Source organism: Gymnoscopelus microlampas, assembly GCF_963454915.1.
Source record: "Gymnoscopelus microlampas genome assembly, chromosome: 1".
NCBI lineage: Eukaryota > Metazoa > Chordata > Actinopteri > Myctophiformes > Myctophidae > Gymnoscopelus > Gymnoscopelus microlampas.
Genome location: NC_139962.1, coordinates 14,445,579 through 14,464,165, shown reverse-complemented (window position 1 = coordinate 14,464,165; position 18,587 = coordinate 14,445,579). Strand labels below are relative to the sequence as shown.

The window sequence follows — 18,587 nt, the reverse complement described above, 5'->3', positions numbered from 1 at the left end:
GTACAGAAGAATGAACCAATTAAACCAATTCAATTATATTTGCAATCCTAATACAATCAAATGCAATGCAAGCGGTGGGTTATTATTTCACCTGTGCTGGCGGAGCTTTTGGGCTTACAGGACGCGCCATCGAAGGGACAGTTGCCCCGGACGATGCCACGAGGTCTGAAGGACGAAGGAGCCTCCATGTCCAGCTGCGGTAGACAGTCCCCACTGCCCTTAGTGCTCTCTGTCTCCGACACTACGCATACACACACACAAACACAAACACAGAGAGACACGTACAAACACACACAGTAGACTGTTAATAAATCTTGCGTGCAGCTTGTTGCACATGAATTACCCTGAAGATTCACCAAAGGGCATTAGACAGATAAACAGATATGTGTCTGGGGAACGTTAACGTCTACACATGAAGTCGCCAGCCGCTTCTTTTCACCTGACAGTTAGGGCTGTCACGATTACAAATTTAAGTTGACGATTAATTATCACTCAGATAATTGCGATTAACGATTTAATTGTGTTAAATTGAATTCCAGGTGGTGTTGTTAAACGTGTGAGGATTCATATGCACGGCAGCGGGTTACTAACAGGAGCTGCAGTCGCTCTCCTTCTTGTCGTCTTTATCGACGCCCATGTCCCGTCCTCCACTGGGGTCCCCTCTACGCACCTCCTCTTTAGACAGCGAGTTATAGCCCAGATCTGACTGGTCCCCTGGAGGAGGGAGGGAGAGAGAGAGAGAGAGGGGGGTAAGTGAGGTACTGAATAGACAGCAGGAGAACAGAAAGACTGTGGGAGGTGTTATGCCAACCAAAACCTTCACACATGGAAACCAGTTATCATAGTTATTCACAATCAACTAGTGAACCTCCTATTTTGAACCTGTGTCTCTTATTTAAAGACAGACTCCGTAATAGGTCAGTATGTGAGCAGTGTGTGAGTCAAATTCAACAATGTTTCTCACCTCTCTAAGTACTGGCCAACATAATCAGCACTCCAATGGGACTACATATTATTTCAATGACACTGGGAAAATTCCAACATTGAACTTTTGGTTCCTAACTATCAATCGTTTTAGCTGGGGGCCCTCTGGGGGTCCCCAGACCCCACGTTGAGAACCACAGGTGTAGAGCATCTTTAACCTCTATGACTATGACGGGTATTCAGTCCAAAGTATCAAAATGATCCATTCAAATTATTTAGGTAGTTCTGCTTTGTTTAGACCAGGGGTCTTCAACAGGGGGTCCGGGACCCCTAGGGGGTCCTCAGAGTTACTACAGGGGGGCCACCAAATCTTTGTCTGATAGGAACTTTTTTTCCCTTTACATTAACCACTTTATCCTGAGGGGAACGTAAGCCGAAAATAGCAGATCTACAAGCTCACAACGAGGCGTTGTGAGCTTGTAGATCGGCTATTTCAGCAAAGAAGTTTGGGGTAGGGGGGGGAAAAAGAGCAGACCAAGTACAAGTTTTCAAAGTGCTGAGGGCTTTAAGTGGTTAACTGTCTGAAAATACACATACACGTCTATATGAAGCTATCTATGAAAATGTTTAATATGCAACACGATTCTATACAAAAATGTAGTTGGGGGTCCCTGCTTCATCTCTCTCTCTCAGCTAAGGGGTCCTTGGCCTGAAAACGTTGAAGACCCCTGGTTTAGACCCAACAGTGGAGAGACAAGAAGCTGAGCGCAGAGAGGGGGAGAGATGTGCGATAAAGGTCTCACTCTGACCAGAATTAGCCGGTGCGCTAGCTGGTCAGCTACAGGTGTGTGAGTGTAGAAAGTCATTATTTTATGCCCTTTTAGAGCAGCTCTTCAGACCTCCATGAGGGGAGAAACTAGGAGAAGTCAAGAGGAGTTCATAAAAGTCAAGGGGGAGAAACTAAAAGTCAAGAGGAGTTCATAAAAACAAGCGCTGAGACTCCAAGAGAGTTTTGACACTGTGTGTATCGATCTGCTTGTCTTGTTTTACCGCTTCTCTCAATTTCTGCACTTTTCTCTCAATCTCTGCACTTTTCCTGTGTCTGTTATTAAACTCTCTCAAGCCTTTGTCAATTCAATTCAGTTCAGTTCAGTTTCATCCAATTCACTGTGCTTAAGTTACATGAACGAAGCATCTAAACAAACATATTTTTTCATTCTACTGTTTACAGATTCTACTCTCCACATCTCGAGAGTGGTAGAATGAAAAGAAAAAAGAAAAAAAGAGAGTAAGAAGAGATGAGATTATGACACAATTGTCTTTCTCAGTTTGTCTTTGTCTCTCTCTCTCTCTCTCTCTCTCTCTCTCTCTCTCTCTCTCTCTCTCTCTCTCCCTGGGTCTCCAGGCAACCAGATTTCTCTTGATCTGCTCTCCTCTTTCATCTTTCCCTGGGAGTGCTCACACACTCCTCTGAATAAAGCATGAAGGCTGCATGGCCATGCAGCCTCCTGTGCTGTGCAGTGTGTAAACTTTACACTTCACAGTACAGGAGGCTGGCCACATACAGTACACTGTAGAGCACCGAGAGAGAGAGAGAGAGAGAGAGAGAGAGAGAGAGAGAGAGAGAGAGAGAGAGAGAGAGTCAAATGCTAGAGGTTGAGGGAAGAGACCAGACAGACAGACAGAGATGAACAGAAAAGAGGTACAGTACGTGACTGAGAGACAGCCAGTCAGAAAGACAAACAAACGGAGAGAAGAGAGAACTCCAAACAGAAAGACAACAGACAAAGGGACAGAAAGAAAGACAGACGGGATGGAGAAAATTGAATGACAAAGTACCTGCTGACAGACAGACAGACAGACAGACAGACAGAAGAGAGGGCACCTTGAAGTTGATAAAAAAGCTGAAATTCGAAACTATACCCGACAGTCAGACAGAAAGACAGACAAGATGGACAGACAGACAGAAGAGAGGCTTTACCTGAGTGGCGGGCAGGGGGGTCTCTGGGCTCAGAGCCCCACAAGTGTGCAGCGGGGGCCGCCAGGCCCCGCACGCCCACACTGCCGCCCAGACGGCCGACTGCATGCAAGGGGGCACACACAGGCAAGGGCCAGAGTAAAGTAGGGGCAGGGGTTAGGGGACAGTGCAAGAGCAGAAACCACGTCAACGAAAACAAAAACAAACGAGGAGAGAGACACCGATGGAAAAGAAACGCCGGAGGATGATAAAACGTATGGACAGAGAGGGAGGAGGCATGGAGGGAAAGGAAAAAAACATAACAAAACACAAGAAGAGAGGGTTCGGAAGGCGAGCAAGGAGAGGGGAAAAAAAGCATGGGAAAAGGAGAAAGAACAAAGCGAACGAGAAAAAAAAGGTGTCAGTGAAACAAAGAAAAAAAGATTATGCAGGACAAAATGGCTGCCCCCCCCCGTGAAAGAGCGGAGTCGGGACACGGCAGCCGTTGTTCAAAGTGTACCTGTGCTAGATTTATCGTCAGTGGGGTCTACTTTGACGGGGTCTGCAGCAGCGTAGGGGCCGTGGCCCTGCTCGGCCGGGTTAGTGTCGGCGGAGCTATCCAGGCTGCCGTGACTCACGGCGTCCGCGTCGCTGCCATCTGCCCAAAGACAATAAGGCGTTAAAAGGGCGGCTTGGAAGCCGCTTTGGCTCCAGGGGGGCAAGTAGAGAGTTGTGTAGAGAAATTATTTGTTTTTCTAATTTGTTTTGTTTTTCTATCAGAGATTACTGTAGTCCAGGGGTCTTCAACAGGGGGTCCGGGACCCCTTGGGGGTCCTCAGAGTTACTACAGGGGGGCCACCAAATCTTTGTGTGATAGGAACTTTTTTTTTTACATTAACCACTTTATACTGAGGGGAACGTTAGCTGAAAATAGCAGATCTACAAGCTCACAACGCCTCGCGCTGCGAGGCGTTTGTAGATCGGCTATTTTCAGCAAAGAAGTTTGGGGTAGGGGGGGGGGGAAGAGCAGACCAAGTACAAGTTTTCGTTGAGGGTTTAAGTGGATAACTGTCTGAAAATACACATACACGTCTATATGAAGCTATCTATGGAAATGTTTAATTATGCAACACGATTTTATACAACATGTAGTTGGGGGTCCCTGCTTCATCTCTCTCTCTCTCAGCTAAGGGGTCCTTGGCCTGAAAACGTTGAAGACCCCTGCTGTAGTCAGTCAGTAGTGCTGGAAAGTGTATCTGGTTCCCTGAATGTCACACAGTAGGGCTGTGTCCCTCAGTGTTTAGTGTTTTGTGCCTATGACTTATACGTACATAAGTGAGGATGTCTGTATCGTTTACAGGTACAGGAGTCTGAAGTAAATCAGTAAGGGGACATGCAGTTTCAGCAACACGATGCTGGTATAAGGAGTGAAGCATAAAAAGCCAGCATTTGCATAACATATAGAGTAGCATGCATGCTATGGGTTTCTGTGTTGGGGGGGTGGGGTGGGGGGGGGGTCCACTCATTGCCATGCATGGCTCTAGTAAACCAAACCACACGTTATGCTCCAATGCAGACTTGGTTGACCATGGGACAAGTCCGACAGGTCTTGTAAATCAGTGAATATGCAGGAAAATATGTTCTCATTCAGATTCGGGCATTGTAGGATCAGTTTTACGGAGGATGAGTTAAACTCTTATTTTGGGTGGCACATCCAAGATACAAAAAATAGACATAGGTTCTTGTTTTCAGTGAGAAGGTGTTTTTTGTGTGTTTCTGGATGTTCACACGTGCCTTTGATGCAAATGTTTTTTTAAATTTTAGGCAGTTTTCTGTTGAGTAAGTCAAACAGCCAGAATACTTCATGTTTACGAAGGGTTTATGCTACGGTACAATTGCTGCATCCATCATAATGTGTGTCAGACTATTGCATTCCAATATAACTCGAATTAATAACCTCTACTCCACATCTTCTACTCCTCATCAACTCTAGTCTCGTACATGGAGAGGACAATATAAGACGAGACAGAGATGAGAGACAGAGGTTTATCCGTCATAGTTACCTGACAGAGGGCTCTGGGTGAGCGGGCCATGTCTCCGGAGGGCCTGTTTGAACTGGGCCACGCCCAGCACCACGTTTCTGAGCTTCATCCACAGGAAGTAACCGCCTCTGGTGGTGGAGGGCCATGTACTCTCCAACACCGCCTGTAAGAGGAGAGGAGAGGAGAGGAGTCAAACCTTATCTGGTTCACACAGAGGGAAACTCAAAATATATTCTTATGTGGCCATTACCATACAAATTAAAGGGGTGCACAAGACATGGAAACCAACACCAGTCACACAACACAGCACACTGATAAACCTTGATAAACAAGTGAGAGACGCTCATGTGGCAAACCCTCAGGAAAAAATTAAACTCAGGAGGGAAGGGAGAGAAGAAGAACATTTCCGTGAATACAGATATTTTGAGGGAATTCTCATCCAACCGTCATTAAATTCGAGATCGAAAGCACTGATGGTCATGGCCAGAGGGAAACACACTCATGCTAATAAAACAAAATAAAAAGACATGCCAATCAATATTCAAGTGGTTAACCCCAAACACAAATGTACCCGCAACTTGTCCAAGGATGAAATTCTGCCAGTATATCCCTCACACATACACACCCTCCATTACATGGAAAAAACACCCAGCTCACCCTTTTTCTCGTCACAGAAACGAAGAGGATTACTAATGGATTGGACATCCAAAATCTCACATTTAGCTTTCTCTCTCTTGCACATAAAAGCCACTTGAACGTCTCTCTGAGAGAGCCACAGGGCACGCTGCCAAACTATATGCTATTCCAGTTGGCAGCAGGAGGGAGCGGGGAGTGAGTTAATTATGCTGAGAATCTGCAGGCTCCCAGGACCTGACCAGGTGAAATGAGGTAGACAGACGCACGGGGGAGATCGATACCGTGGGCTGCCGTCTGTACCATCGTTATGACAACACGCTTCTAGGCCACAGGCTGTTTAAAAGAGGTGACAGAGCTGTCTGTCTGGGAATCGGTGTCAGAGAGGACAGTTGTATTAATGCACCCAGGCACGCACCGAGGCACTCCATGGGTTAGAACATTAAAGGAGTTCACCCAAAAAATGACTTATTTTCTATCAATTACACACCCCATGAAGCCTTGATTTCATGGATTTATTTTTGTTTTTGTGGCATTCCTAAGACAATAATTTGATGACTGTGTGTATTTCCGGTAGGAGACACAAATAATCTACTTTGTGTCTCCTACCGGATACATTAGCCGGTAGGAGACGGGAATCAAATTATTAGCTTAGGAATGCGGCAAAAACAAAAAAGAATCCATTGATTCAAGGCTTCATAGGGTGTGCAATTGATAGAAAATAAGTCATTTTTTGGGTGAACTCCTCCTTTAAAGCTACTGTTAGTCAGAATATGTACTTAACACACGTTTAAACACGTGTACTGCATCCTCACCTGCAAACGCATGTAAAAGCATACATTAATAATAACCCCCGTAAAATTCCACTTCACAAGATGCTATGCATATGATTTGTGTTAGCAACCGTAGAGATAAAAACCCTGTTTAGCAGGTATCCACTGCCTCCAAGCCTAACAGGCAAGCTAACATAACTCAGCCTTTGCTGCCCACACTGTCAGTATGACCTCCATTAAAGCCTCCCACATCTTTCCAAATAATAATATTTGTATAAATAATACATGCATTTAACTAGAAAAGTGCACTCTCCAACAGGAGGCATTGCATTTTCCGACAAACTATGAAAAATAGCGCTGTTGAGAGTCGTCCGTCATATGATTGGACTAAGGAAAACGATCATTATAAACTTCATCAATAAGAGCAAAACTACTTCACAAGAACAATGTTGGCATGACTAAGGGATTTGCTGAAAAAAATATGTATATATTTTTTCTATGTATAGATTATGAACTACAATGCAACTTTGATGTCTGGAGGCTTTGTTGTGCTGGCATATTGCATGGCTGTGATTGATTGACTATAGGACCGGTATTTCCCATGTGCCAAACAGACATGAGCGTTGTAATTACCTAGTAGTGTAGTTCCCATAAGCCAGACCGACGGCTTGCATTTCATTGGCTAGTTCCGGTACATAGCCATGTGGGATTTGGATCCCACACCCTAAGGGACGATTGTTCTGGGATAATTAATTCATAGAATCACATAGTTGTTGTTGACCAATTAGAAAAATATATGGGAATTGACCTACTGGCAGCGTGCTCAAGACACGTAACACTGATCTTCCAAGTAGTTAGTGAGATTAGCCTGTGGACAACCGGAACCACAGACAGGGCTGAATGCAGAGGAGAATATCTCCGTCTGGCGTAGATGGCGAATACTAACAATAATAACAATATATCTTCTTTCCAGTATGGGTCTCTAAACCAGGGGTCTTCAATGTTTTAAGGCCGAGGACCCCTTAGCTGAGAGAGAGAGATGAAGGAGGGACCCCCCCTGATCACATATTGTATAAAATTGTGTAGCAGATTCAACTTTTTCATATATTTCTTAGACAGTTTCATAGACTTTGACAGCACTGTCATCAGTGTATGTTGGATTAATGTGTATTTTAACCACTTGAACCGTCGGTACTTGGTCTGCTCTTTTTTCCCTCTACGGCAAACCTCTTTGCCAAAAATAGCCGATCTACAAGCTCACAACGCCTCGCAGGGCGAGGCGTTGTGAGCTGGTAGATCTGCTATTTTTGGCAAATGTTCCACTCAGAATGGGGATGCTAGGGTTCAAGTGGTTAATGTAAAAAAATCATCCTATCACACGAAGATTTGGCGGACCCCCTGTAGTAACTCTGAGGACCCCCCTAGGGGTCCCGGACCCCCTGTTGAAGACCCCTGCTCTAAACCATCCAGCAAGACAGAGAGTCACGACTCGCACAGTGACAGCTGCATGTGATTACAAAGGATGTTGTAGAACCTTGAGGTGAATGGAAATGTGTGAAGAGCTATTCAAGAGACCAGTGAGTTCCCTTCAGGATTTCCCTTTTAGATTGATTCAAAACACAAACACACACACACACACACACACACACACACACACACACACACACACACACACACACACACACACACACACACACACACACAGGTCTCTCTACCTTGTTGTAGTAGCCATATGTGATGGCGTTGGGATGGACTCCGGCCTTTTTCATCTCAAACAGGACCCTGACCGCCAGGACCGGCTGGCCGTACTGACCACACAGCTGCATCAGTACACGGTAGCACACCTGCGGACGACAGGAGACACTGTTGTTGTTACCTTGTCCTCTCCATGTGCTAGAGACGCAGTGTGGACAATGTTATTGATCCAAGTAACTCGCATTGAGTTGGTTTAATTGAGTTGTTTGTGCTCGTGCGCACGACTGGGTGTAACCGTCAAACTGTTTTCTGGGCTAAGAGGACATGCCAGTCATGTTGAAATCCCCATTCATCAAAGACTCAGAGGAGAGACCCAGCAGGGATAATATTCCAAACGTCTGGTTAGTATTATATCAGACATCCCACCTTTCCCGGAAGTTCCGGGAGTCTCCCTGAGAATTTGCGTCCGCTCCCCGGACACCTGCGAGCAGTCATGAATCTCCCGCAAATGCCGACCAGGCGACCATCATTTTGTGAATTTGCCGGGAAACAGTTTTACTGCTCAGTGCTCAGATCCGGTCTAGAGCCCCGCCTACTGGCTCGGTAATTAATTTCCACACATTAAGCACAATCTGCAACCTGTATCGCTGTAATTCTTTTGTCCTTTTTTATTGGCTTCATAAAATATCAACAGCTACATATAACAAAGATACCACGCATTTCTCACCCTCTTTCCTCTAAACTGATGCAGCACTGATGGTGGTTTATTTGGTAGCATTTTGTAGTGTGTGACTGACTGGTTTTACTCGCATTAACTGTTCAACAATAAGGGAGAGCGGAGGTGAGCTGCGTGTGTCGTCAGTTTGATAGCCGCCCCTCCCCCCTCCGCAGCTCTACCAGTTCCAAGCAGCAGACAGACAGACAGGCAGTATCACAAGGTTAATTCACTCCTGGAAATTGATTTTCCCAGGGTGGGATGTCTGATACATTAATGTGTTAGACTCAGTATAACTCATTAATATATATATATAACATAAATAACTGTAAGTCCATCAGTCTTGGTTTGACAGTTAGATCCTGCCTGGGTTCCAGGAAATGCCTGGTAAATCCAAAGTGAAACTTGCGAAGAGGGTGACAATTGGATTGTAGTGCTCGAACAAACTTTGTATGGGAAATTATTAGGTGTACAGTTTGTGAATGATGCACCAGTATAATGGTAAAGTGAGCTTAGCAGTGCGATGTTTAGCTGTGATTGGCGTAGCTATGAGGTTCGCTGTGATTGGCCTACTTTTGTGGGGGGCTGTGACTGGCGTTAGCAGCATCAGCTGAGCAGTGTAGTTGGTTTGTTGTGATTGGTCTATTTTTGAGTAGATAGAGCTAGATAGACAAACCCTATTCTAGATGGGTGGCCCTTTGGTGCCACGCCGCAAAAAAACTAACGAATACCACCACATCATACTACACCAAACCTGTGAAAGGGCAGATGAGTTAACCCATTTAGACCTGGAACGCATCATTTTAGGTTTCTTTGGCTATTCAAAAATAGCATATATACAAGCTCATAGCGCGGCACCGAGTGCCGCGCTATGAGCTTGTAGATCTGCTATTTTTTGAAAAATCTTGAAAATTTGTGCAAATCTTTGAATATATATTTATATAAAAAAAACAAAATCAAAATATTTTTTCAAAAAACTGGCCTCGGGTCTAAATGGGTTAAGTTGTGGCGAGTCGACTTCCCGTACCTCATCGGGGGGCTGCAGCTTCTTAGCCTGCATCTTCCTGAGGACGTCGTAGGCGGTGCGTAGCGCCCGCACCTTGGAGTGGCACACCTTGACATAAGCCGGCAGGCAGATGAACCACAGGCCGTAGCAGTGACGCAACAGGCACTTGGACCACAGCTGGGGGATGGACGAGTATCTCTTGGAAATCTTCTGGGAAGACTTGATCTCCTGTGGGGGGGGGTTGGTGGAAGTGGAGCGGACCAGCTGTTAAGTGTGTGTTGGTGGGTGGGTGTAAGCAGTAGAGTTACACGCACGTCATGTGCTCATGTGTTCGTTTGTGCACACGCTGACCTGTTTGGTGCGTCTAAACATGGGCGCAGGGCTCGTGGGACAGCTTTGGCGGGCAGCGAGGCGAGACAACGGTATCCGTAGTCCTTCCATGGGGTCAAAGAGGTCCAAACTCAACACTGGGAAGCCATCGTACCTGGTGGACACAAACACACGCATGAACGAACACACACCAGATCAGTGGCAACAGGTAGGCTCAAGTTTTCACACACACAGTACCTCCGGTACTGATTAGCGAAACATCCCTTCGGTTTTCTCCACAGCGATATTACACTTTGACAGAACACGTTTCACTTTCTATGAGGGGAATATGTTGGCCCAGGATGTATGGAGAACTGAGAGAAGTAGGAGATCCTTTTGGAACACCTGTTGTTAATCTCACAGTTTCGATGTATGTGTCATAAAGTGTGTCTGCTTTCTTCTCTAGTGGCAGCTCAAGGATGAGAGAATGGACCAGGCCAGGCCAAGTCAATTCAACAGTTTGAAGGCACCTTACTTTACTGCTGCGAGCAATGCCTTTATGTGCTCTTAAAGAGCTATGCTTTTGTGCTTCCCTCGCCTGTGTGTCCTTCGGGGGAAAAGACATGCCCCTGTACCAAGCTCAGAAGTATTCTGTTCTGAGGGTCTGATAAGAATAGTTTGTGTTGAATGATATGAAAAATGTAAAGTCAAGGCAACACAAAGATTCTTACTTTCAGTGTCAACTGTGTCAGGGAAAAATGTATAGCCCCAAATCATCACTTTACTGTACATTTCTCTGTTGTGGTCTATTCAGAAGTCAGATTTCAGAACAAACGGATGGAATGATGTACGTAATATGAAAACATGTACTGTATACATGATCCATACAATGTATACATAACATGAAAACATTTAGACATTTCAAATACATAATATTGAAATGTCACTTTTACTAAGATTTTGTCTTTGTTTGACAAGCCACAGCCGTTCTGTACTTTATTGTATACTTATTGAGAGCTGGCCTGGAAGCTGGAGGTTTTATGAATTATGTTCTAAAACGTAAAGAAAGGTGAGAGACAAATGTGTCCACAGACTCCACACAATCACTTTGTCAACAGTCATTTTCACTCTTAACTCCTAGCCTGCAACCCTCTTGGCAGTAAAGTTCCTGTTCCCAGTATGTGATCTGGCATGCCAGCTGCACTTCAATCAGCCTCCTCCAGAGAAATTAGCTTTTTTGGGCACGCTCAGTTCAATTTACTCTCTCTTCCATCTTGTGCTCATTTTTGCCAGGATACGTACTGTATGTCACATTGAATGCCACTTATCATCCAACCAATGCAATCGGTCTTGTTGAAATTACGTCCATTGGAGATGAAATATATGAACTTTGATGTTCTATGTTCTATTATCCCTGCACCATTTATACAGCTGTATTATTTATGATAATAAACGGGAGAAGCTCAACTGCATTGTTCATTTGTATAATTGGTGCTTAGTTAAAGTTGAGCGTTTTGTTAAGAGAGCAGAAAATGTATAATGATGGTAGCTTTATTATTCTAGCACCTACTACTATAGCCAGAAAGGTGCAGGTTAACAGGATGAATTTGCATACATTTATTCATGATAGTGGCTTTGCGTGTTACCGTACCTGTAGCAGAGAGGATGCTCCTCCCCGCCAGGAAGAGGTGGCAACTCCGGGGGTGTGATGAACACTGTGTGCTCGCTGCGTTGTGATTCGTCATACTCTATCAGCCTGGTCTCCTCTGGCCTATCGCTGTCCACCTGGGGAGAGGAGCACACACACGCACAAGTGGATATTTTTGCACTGTCATTGCAATCATGTTTCCTTAGAAGCCGTTTTTTTAATGCAAATGATGATGTATGACATTTGCATGACATATGAAACACAATTTCTATCAGAATTCCATCCAAAAACATGTTATGCTTCAATGAGGTGCCACGGTTTTGGACCAAAAAAAGGAATGAATCCGATAAATAGTGATGGAAGAATTGATAGCTGACTTTTTGATGCCTTATGCCTTGCAAAAACACAACACAAAACAACAGCTGGTACAGCTTCCCACAGGAATACTGAGGGGAATATTTTTTTAATCCAATACAAAATCCAAAAGTTATTTGAACCAGATTGGCCATCTTTTTTTTATAGTATGGACTTCATTACCATCACCTCTTGTGAAACTTGTGGATTGTAGCCTTAAAACTAAAGCAGTATGTTTACTTATGCTTATGCTGAGGAGACTCTGTACTCGCACTGTATTATGTGTGTGAAACAGACACCCAGGCACACACACCGTTACTTTTTTCTGTGTATAAAGTATTGACAAAACTAATCAGAAACCAAAAAGCTGACCTGCTAAACCACATGAAGTCAATACAACCTCATTTACTGTGGTTCCAATTATTTAACTGTAACAATAAAACGGGTAATGAAGGTGGAGGAGATATGCATCAATACTATTACATTACTATTTATGTTCTGTGAATAGTACCATGCCACAGTACTAATGCTCTTTGGCTTTGTCAAGCTGGAAGAAGGATGTCCCTTACACTACCATCTGTAATCACTCTTATCTCTCTTGTTCACGGCAATATTTTCCCCTGTTGAAGACTCTCTGCAGGCTGCAAAGAACTAGCAATATGAAGCAAAAAGAAAATAGATTTCATTGTGCTTTGCTATGAATTGTGAAAGCTTCAGCTGTAGCTTTGCGTTTTCTCTCTGAGGAACCGGCTTCCAGCCGCGTGGCGCGCTGAAGCTTGACACGGAATAATTTGCTTCAAAATTACAAATTGAAATAATGTACGTTGACTGAGGTTATTATAAGCAAAGAATAAAACACACATTGGACCTGCTCTCTTGCTCAGATTAAAAGAAGGCCATGGCCTTGCAACATACAGGAGAAAGAGACAATATTTGAGCATGCTACAGTACATCTAAAAAAAAGGAAACAAAAAGTGCAAAAGGGCAACCTGTTGGTTGTACTAGCTAGCATGCTTACCACACACAGTATGAAGGTCATTCCTTGTCTCTACACCCTCTTTCTTGGTGCAAATATGTATTAAAAATGATATTATAAAATAAAAGTATAGTTATTTATTATAAATGTATGTTTGCACATGCAAACATACATGGTTGAGTAAAAATACTAATTTAAATCCGATTGGGATCATTGTGAACGTGAGCACTGTTCAAAAACACCAAACACTATTTGCACTATTTGTCCTTCTGGACCTCATATCTAGGACTACTGCATGGGGAAACCGAGCCCATGTGTAGAGAGCATATTTTCCTACAGTACACACACATCTGCTACGATAAACATCTCCAAAAAGACAACAACGGCAAGGTGCAGACGCAAACAGTTCTGCTCTTCGCTGATTCGCGAGGGTTTCCTGAGGTTTCAGTAAGCTATGTAAAGTTACAATTTAGCTTATTTTTTTTCCCCCCAGCATTTCATGACAAATGTGCAGTCTATAATGGAAAACATTTGTTAATCACAGAACGCAACCATTTACTAAATTCTGCAAACTAACATGCAAGAGTTGAAGAGTTGCTTCTTAGACAAATTCAATTATTCAACATTTCCAGTAACGCTTCAAAAGTGGATGATATATGAGTAGGAGTTACTGGATGTGTAAGAGAGCCTGAACAGTGAACACTGTTGGACAGCTGTGACGACACAGCAGGTCTCAGGAGCGTTTCCTCTGCCAGTTCACACACACACATCAAAGGCCAAACACAACTACACACAGCTGTTGAGTCAGGAACTCGTTGCCTTACTTCTTTTGTCTGTTAAAGAATGTTCGGTTCAGCTGCTTCCGATATGCTCTCTCCCTCTCCGAGGAGGGAATGTAGGCCTGTGTGCTTGTGTGTGTGTGTGTGTGTGTGTGTGTGTGTGTGTGTGCGTGTGCGTGTGTGTGTGAGAGAGAGAGAGAGAAAGAAAGTGAGCAAAAGAGATAAAGTATGTTGAATAGTTGATTTGACACTTCAGTCATTAGAGTCACTCTTCACTCTTTACTAATTACGAACTCATTAATGACTACTTAAAGTAATACAATGCAGGTCCACAAATAACTATTTTTAGCAGCCTCTGCTGGTCATTACCGTCACTGCAGGCCGTTTGTTTATTCCTCCATTACCCAGAATTCCATTTGTTTTCACCGGAAGACGGAAGCGTTTCAAAAAGCTTTCTTTTAATTGTTTTATACTATCTGTGGATCGTTTCTCTTATAGCCAGTGGAGCTTTAGTTACCGTGAGCTGTGTTTTCTTTTTCTGTTGTTTTTCGATCTTACAATCTCTTAAAAACAGCGTGAGATTCCTTTTTGTTATTAGCGCGGTAGTTCCTGGCCAAACAGGAAACTGGTGCGGTAGTTCCTGGCCAAACAGGAAACCGGTGTATTTCCGTTTTCCGGCCGGATGACGTCATTTTCGCGGGAAAGGCTCACAGAGCCACCTTTTCAATAGAAATTATAATAGAAAAGGCTTTCGGGGGGGAAATTCATGGAGTGGGTGTTGTGAAACATTTGCCACTCACAAAAGATAAACAATTTAACTTTAGTTTTGTTGAAAAAGTTACCTAGTATTACTTTAATAACTACTAAAGACATTTTGAATACAAGTCTTGATGCTTTGAGTAAAGCACTTTGTGGTTGAAATGTGCTATACAAATAAACTTGCCTTGTCTTGTATACAAAAGAGAGAGTTTGTGGATATTTGTAAATACTGTAATGTGAGCAAGACCGTGTGAGAGAGAGGAAGAGGGATTAAGAGAAAGAGAAAAGAGCTGTCTCCAATATTACCTAAATCAGGGGTTCCCAGCCACTGGTCCGCGGACCGGGACATGTGCCACCGGTCCGCGAGAAGGCGGCCGGGAATTCCAAGTTTATATGGATTGTACAATATGCACAGGCAACGCTGAGTCTATAACCTTGCGTCACCAGGATTTCACAAACAACTGAGAAAATCTGAGTCGGTCACGTGTCCAAGGATTCATCGGTGATGTCACATCACCTTGGTATCTTTATAATCAACTTCGAACATAAATGGCGTACTATGTCCGTGCTACTTCCGTGTTGCATGGCAGTGACCTCACTGTCGAATCCTTGGAATCTTTATCCTAGCCTTTCGTTTTATGAACTGTCAGCCGGTCCGTGGTAATAACAGAAAGGTTGGGGACCCCTGACCTAGATCACACCGGTGTCCCTGTGTGTTGCGTGTAAGGAACAGAAACACATTGTGTAAGTGTTCAGGCATGTGTGTGTCTCTGTGTGTGTGCGCATGGAGTGTGTGAGTGCGTGCGTGCGTGCGTGCGTGCGTGCGCACAGCAGTGGTGGAAAGTAACTAAGTACATTTACTCAAGTAATGTACTTAAGTACAATTTTGAGGTACTTTTACTTCACTGGAGTATTTCCAATTGTCTATACTTTTACTTCTACTCCTACATCTCAGAGGCAAATATTGCACTTTTACCCCACTACAATTATTTGAAAACTTTAGTTACTAGTTACTTTGTAGATATCAATTATTATATTATAAAACATCCATTAACCACTTCAGCCCTGTTTTATACCTAGGCTATTTGAAAATAGCAGATCTACAAGCTCACAACGCGATGCGATGCGACGCGTTATTTTCAAACATTTAGTACTTTTACTTTTCGTACTTTAAGTACATTTTGATACCAATGCTTTTGTACTTTTACTCAAGACTTGAAGTACATTTTTTTAATTCCAGACTTTTACTTGTAACGGAGTACATCTACATTGCAGTATCGGTACTTTTACTTAAGTAAAACTTTTTCCCACCACTGGCACACAGCCATTGACTGGCTGTGTGGTCTGAGTTCCTGTCCTCCTCCCTCCCTTCTCCCCCAGAGGAGCCTAGGTGGCTCATAATCCTGTGAGGTTGCAGCGCGGTGCAAACAGGCTGAGGGATTAATGGTCCACAAAGCTGCCGCCCAGGAATGACACAGAGCCATGGCTTTGACTACAGGCTCCGGGCTTCAAGTTCAGCCTCACAGAATACACTCTGTAAATACGAGAGGGCAAACATAGCCATGGCAGATCACAATGCCCCTCACAATCAGATAGAGGGGGGCAAAAATCGTCCTCTTTTTCTAATTATTCAACATTTACTAGATAACGTTAACATAATTTAATTTAACTACACTTTCAGGGACTAGTTCTGGTTGAATAAGAAGATGTTGAATTTTTCATGTAAAGTTTATTTATTGATGACTTTAATAATAGAGTGCATCCCTCTGCCGGCGTTATGCAATAACTAATCTAATAATAGATATGCCAAGAAACCGTGCCAACCCGCTCCCTCGATCAATACATTTGATCTTATCTAAATGATTCCACTATGTGTCAGCAACGGTCAAGATACACAGACAGACACCCGATTCATGATGTGTTATAAAAGTCAACTGCAAACACCAGAACCAAGAGATATGATCGAGTCAAAGAAGCCCATGGCCTTTTATGATGGCAAACACTAACATTTACACCCATTAAGAACAGGAGAAACATCTGTGTCATTTTTAGATTTGAGCTGAAAAAGCATTATTTTACACTTTGGGCAATTCAAAAATAGCAGATATACAAGCTCATAGCGCCGAGTGCCGCGCTATGAGCTTGTAGATCTGCTATTTTTTAAAATCGTGATTTTTCTTTTTGCAAAACTTGAATATACAGTATCTTTTTTCAAGCGAACATTTGTAACTCAAATCTTTGCTTCTGGCGGGTCCCTGGAACAAAATATTGTTGTATAACAAATACATATACTGTACATTTTGGGGGTCTTTGACATGAAAAAGTTTGAGAACCACTGACATACTAACATAATTTTTTAAGATTTAGAAGACATTTTGTAGAATCGTCCCCAGGTCTTAATCTTCTGCTGCACTAACACTTTCTGATGGAGCTACCTGTGCACACAAGCACACAGATGTCAAACCACTCGATTGGATGCCGGTCTTGCCAGATTCACACCGTCTCTGCACGGGTGCGTGGGACTTTAAACTGGAACCAACTCAGGACGTACTGTACTACTGTACATCTCAATCAGGACATCGGGAGGCACTGAGACAGAAAAAAAAGCCCTCGCTAGCTCGAAGCGGCACGCATGGGGGATCAGTCAATCTGCATCTCCAGTCAAACTGCTGTTACAGTAAATTAACCCATTAAGGCCTGAGGTTCGGATTCTACAAAATGTCTTCTAAATCCTAAGAGTGTTTTGAAAAAAAACGTATGTTGCTATAATATCAGTGCCTCTCAAACTCTTTCATGTCAAGGACCCCCAAAATGTATTTGGCCGGGGAACCCCCATCTCAAGATATTTTGTTCCAGGGACCACCAGAAGCAAAGATTTGAGTTACAAATGTTTGCTTTAAAAAATATATATATTTAAAGATTTTCAAAAATGTTCACGATTTTTCAAAAAATAGCAGATCTACAAGCTCCTAGCGCTATGAGCTTGTAGATCTGCTATTTTTGAATAGCCAAAGAAATCTTAAAATGACACAGATGCGTTCTCGGTCTTAAAGGGTTAAGTGATGGGTTCATGTTGGTAAAAGCCGACGGTGATAATCAAAGGCTCCTAATGATTCCAACTGTGTGCTTTGTGTGGAACTCATGGATTGATGGCAGGGTAGGACAGCTCATATCTCATCCAAACCTAGCATACGGCTAGAAGCCTGCGAGGTCTGGTGCACAGCAATACGTGGCCTTTTTCCAGGCATTGTGAGAATATTCATGGCAGGCCCAAACGTTTGTTTGTTTTCTGTGATGAGCAATTTTAAATCAGACTATTTGTCCTATGGGATCAACCGAGTTTTGTCTTATTTTATCCTCTTACTGCACAATGTTCATTTATCCATTTGTAAGTAACCTAAGTCACATCTACACTGAAGGCATGGAGAGAATAGAAATACACCCAAAGAGACAACAATGGAGTCACTTACCTTGCCTCCTTTGTCTGCACTGCGCTCTGAGCTGTAGAGCTGCTCACAATCAGAGGCAGGCGGAAGAAGAGAGAGAGAAACAGAAGGAAAAGGAGGACAGGACAGGAGAGAAACACGGTTGGTTTTTAAACGAGAAACAAGCAGGAGGGAAACAAGGAAGACATTCAGTAGTAGAGGGTTCGCACTAGAGAGAAGAACATTAAAACCTGCTCACTTTATCCACACAGTCGTCAAAGAAGGCCAGGCTGGCATCTTTGTCACTGACGAAGGAGCATTCCTCGATGAAGCGGATGAACATCTGGGTTTTGGTCATCATGGAGTAGAACTTCTGGTGGGAGCGGTCGCGACTCTTCAGGAATCCTGGTGGTAGTGGAGGGCGGGGGGTGGGGGAGATAGGGTCAAGATACTGTAATGGGTTACACACCTTATTCCCCCCAGCCAAGGGATAATTTCCCTTCTCCACCCTTCTCCCCTTACCCGAATGTTTGTGTTCTATAGGGATTAACCCCCAACCTCACCCATATCATACATACGGCACAAAACCCTT

General features: G+C 43.6%; 1 protein-coding gene across 4 annotated transcripts in view; it reads right to left on the bottom strand.

The window, feature by feature from the left end:
- LOC311049071 (C-myc promoter-binding protein-like) overlaps positions 1–18,587 on the bottom strand; it is an 82,766-nt gene that overhangs the window by 19,693 nt on the left and 44,486 nt on the right. The window contains exons 13-22 of one of the 4 annotated variants that reach the window (XM_084062510.1): positions 18,255–18,400; positions 18,041–18,079; positions 11,706–11,839; positions 10,097–10,229; positions 9,767–9,973; positions 8,045–8,173; positions 4,945–5,086; positions 3,402–3,539; positions 592–714; positions 92–241 (exon numbers count right to left, since the gene is read on the bottom strand). In XM_084062510.1, coding sequence (XP_083918636.1) covers positions 92–241; positions 592–714; positions 3,402–3,539; positions 4,945–5,086; positions 8,045–8,173; positions 9,767–9,973; positions 10,097–10,229; positions 11,706–11,839; positions 18,041–18,079; positions 18,255–18,400 — 1,341 coding nt within the window. The remainder of the gene's footprint in view (positions 1–91; positions 242–591; positions 715–3,401; positions 3,540–4,944; positions 5,087–8,044; positions 8,174–9,766; positions 9,974–10,096; positions 10,230–11,705; positions 11,840–18,040; positions 18,080–18,254; positions 18,401–18,587) is intronic. The other 3 variants (XM_084062512.1, XM_084062511.1, XM_084062513.1) reach the window with 3 other exon arrangements.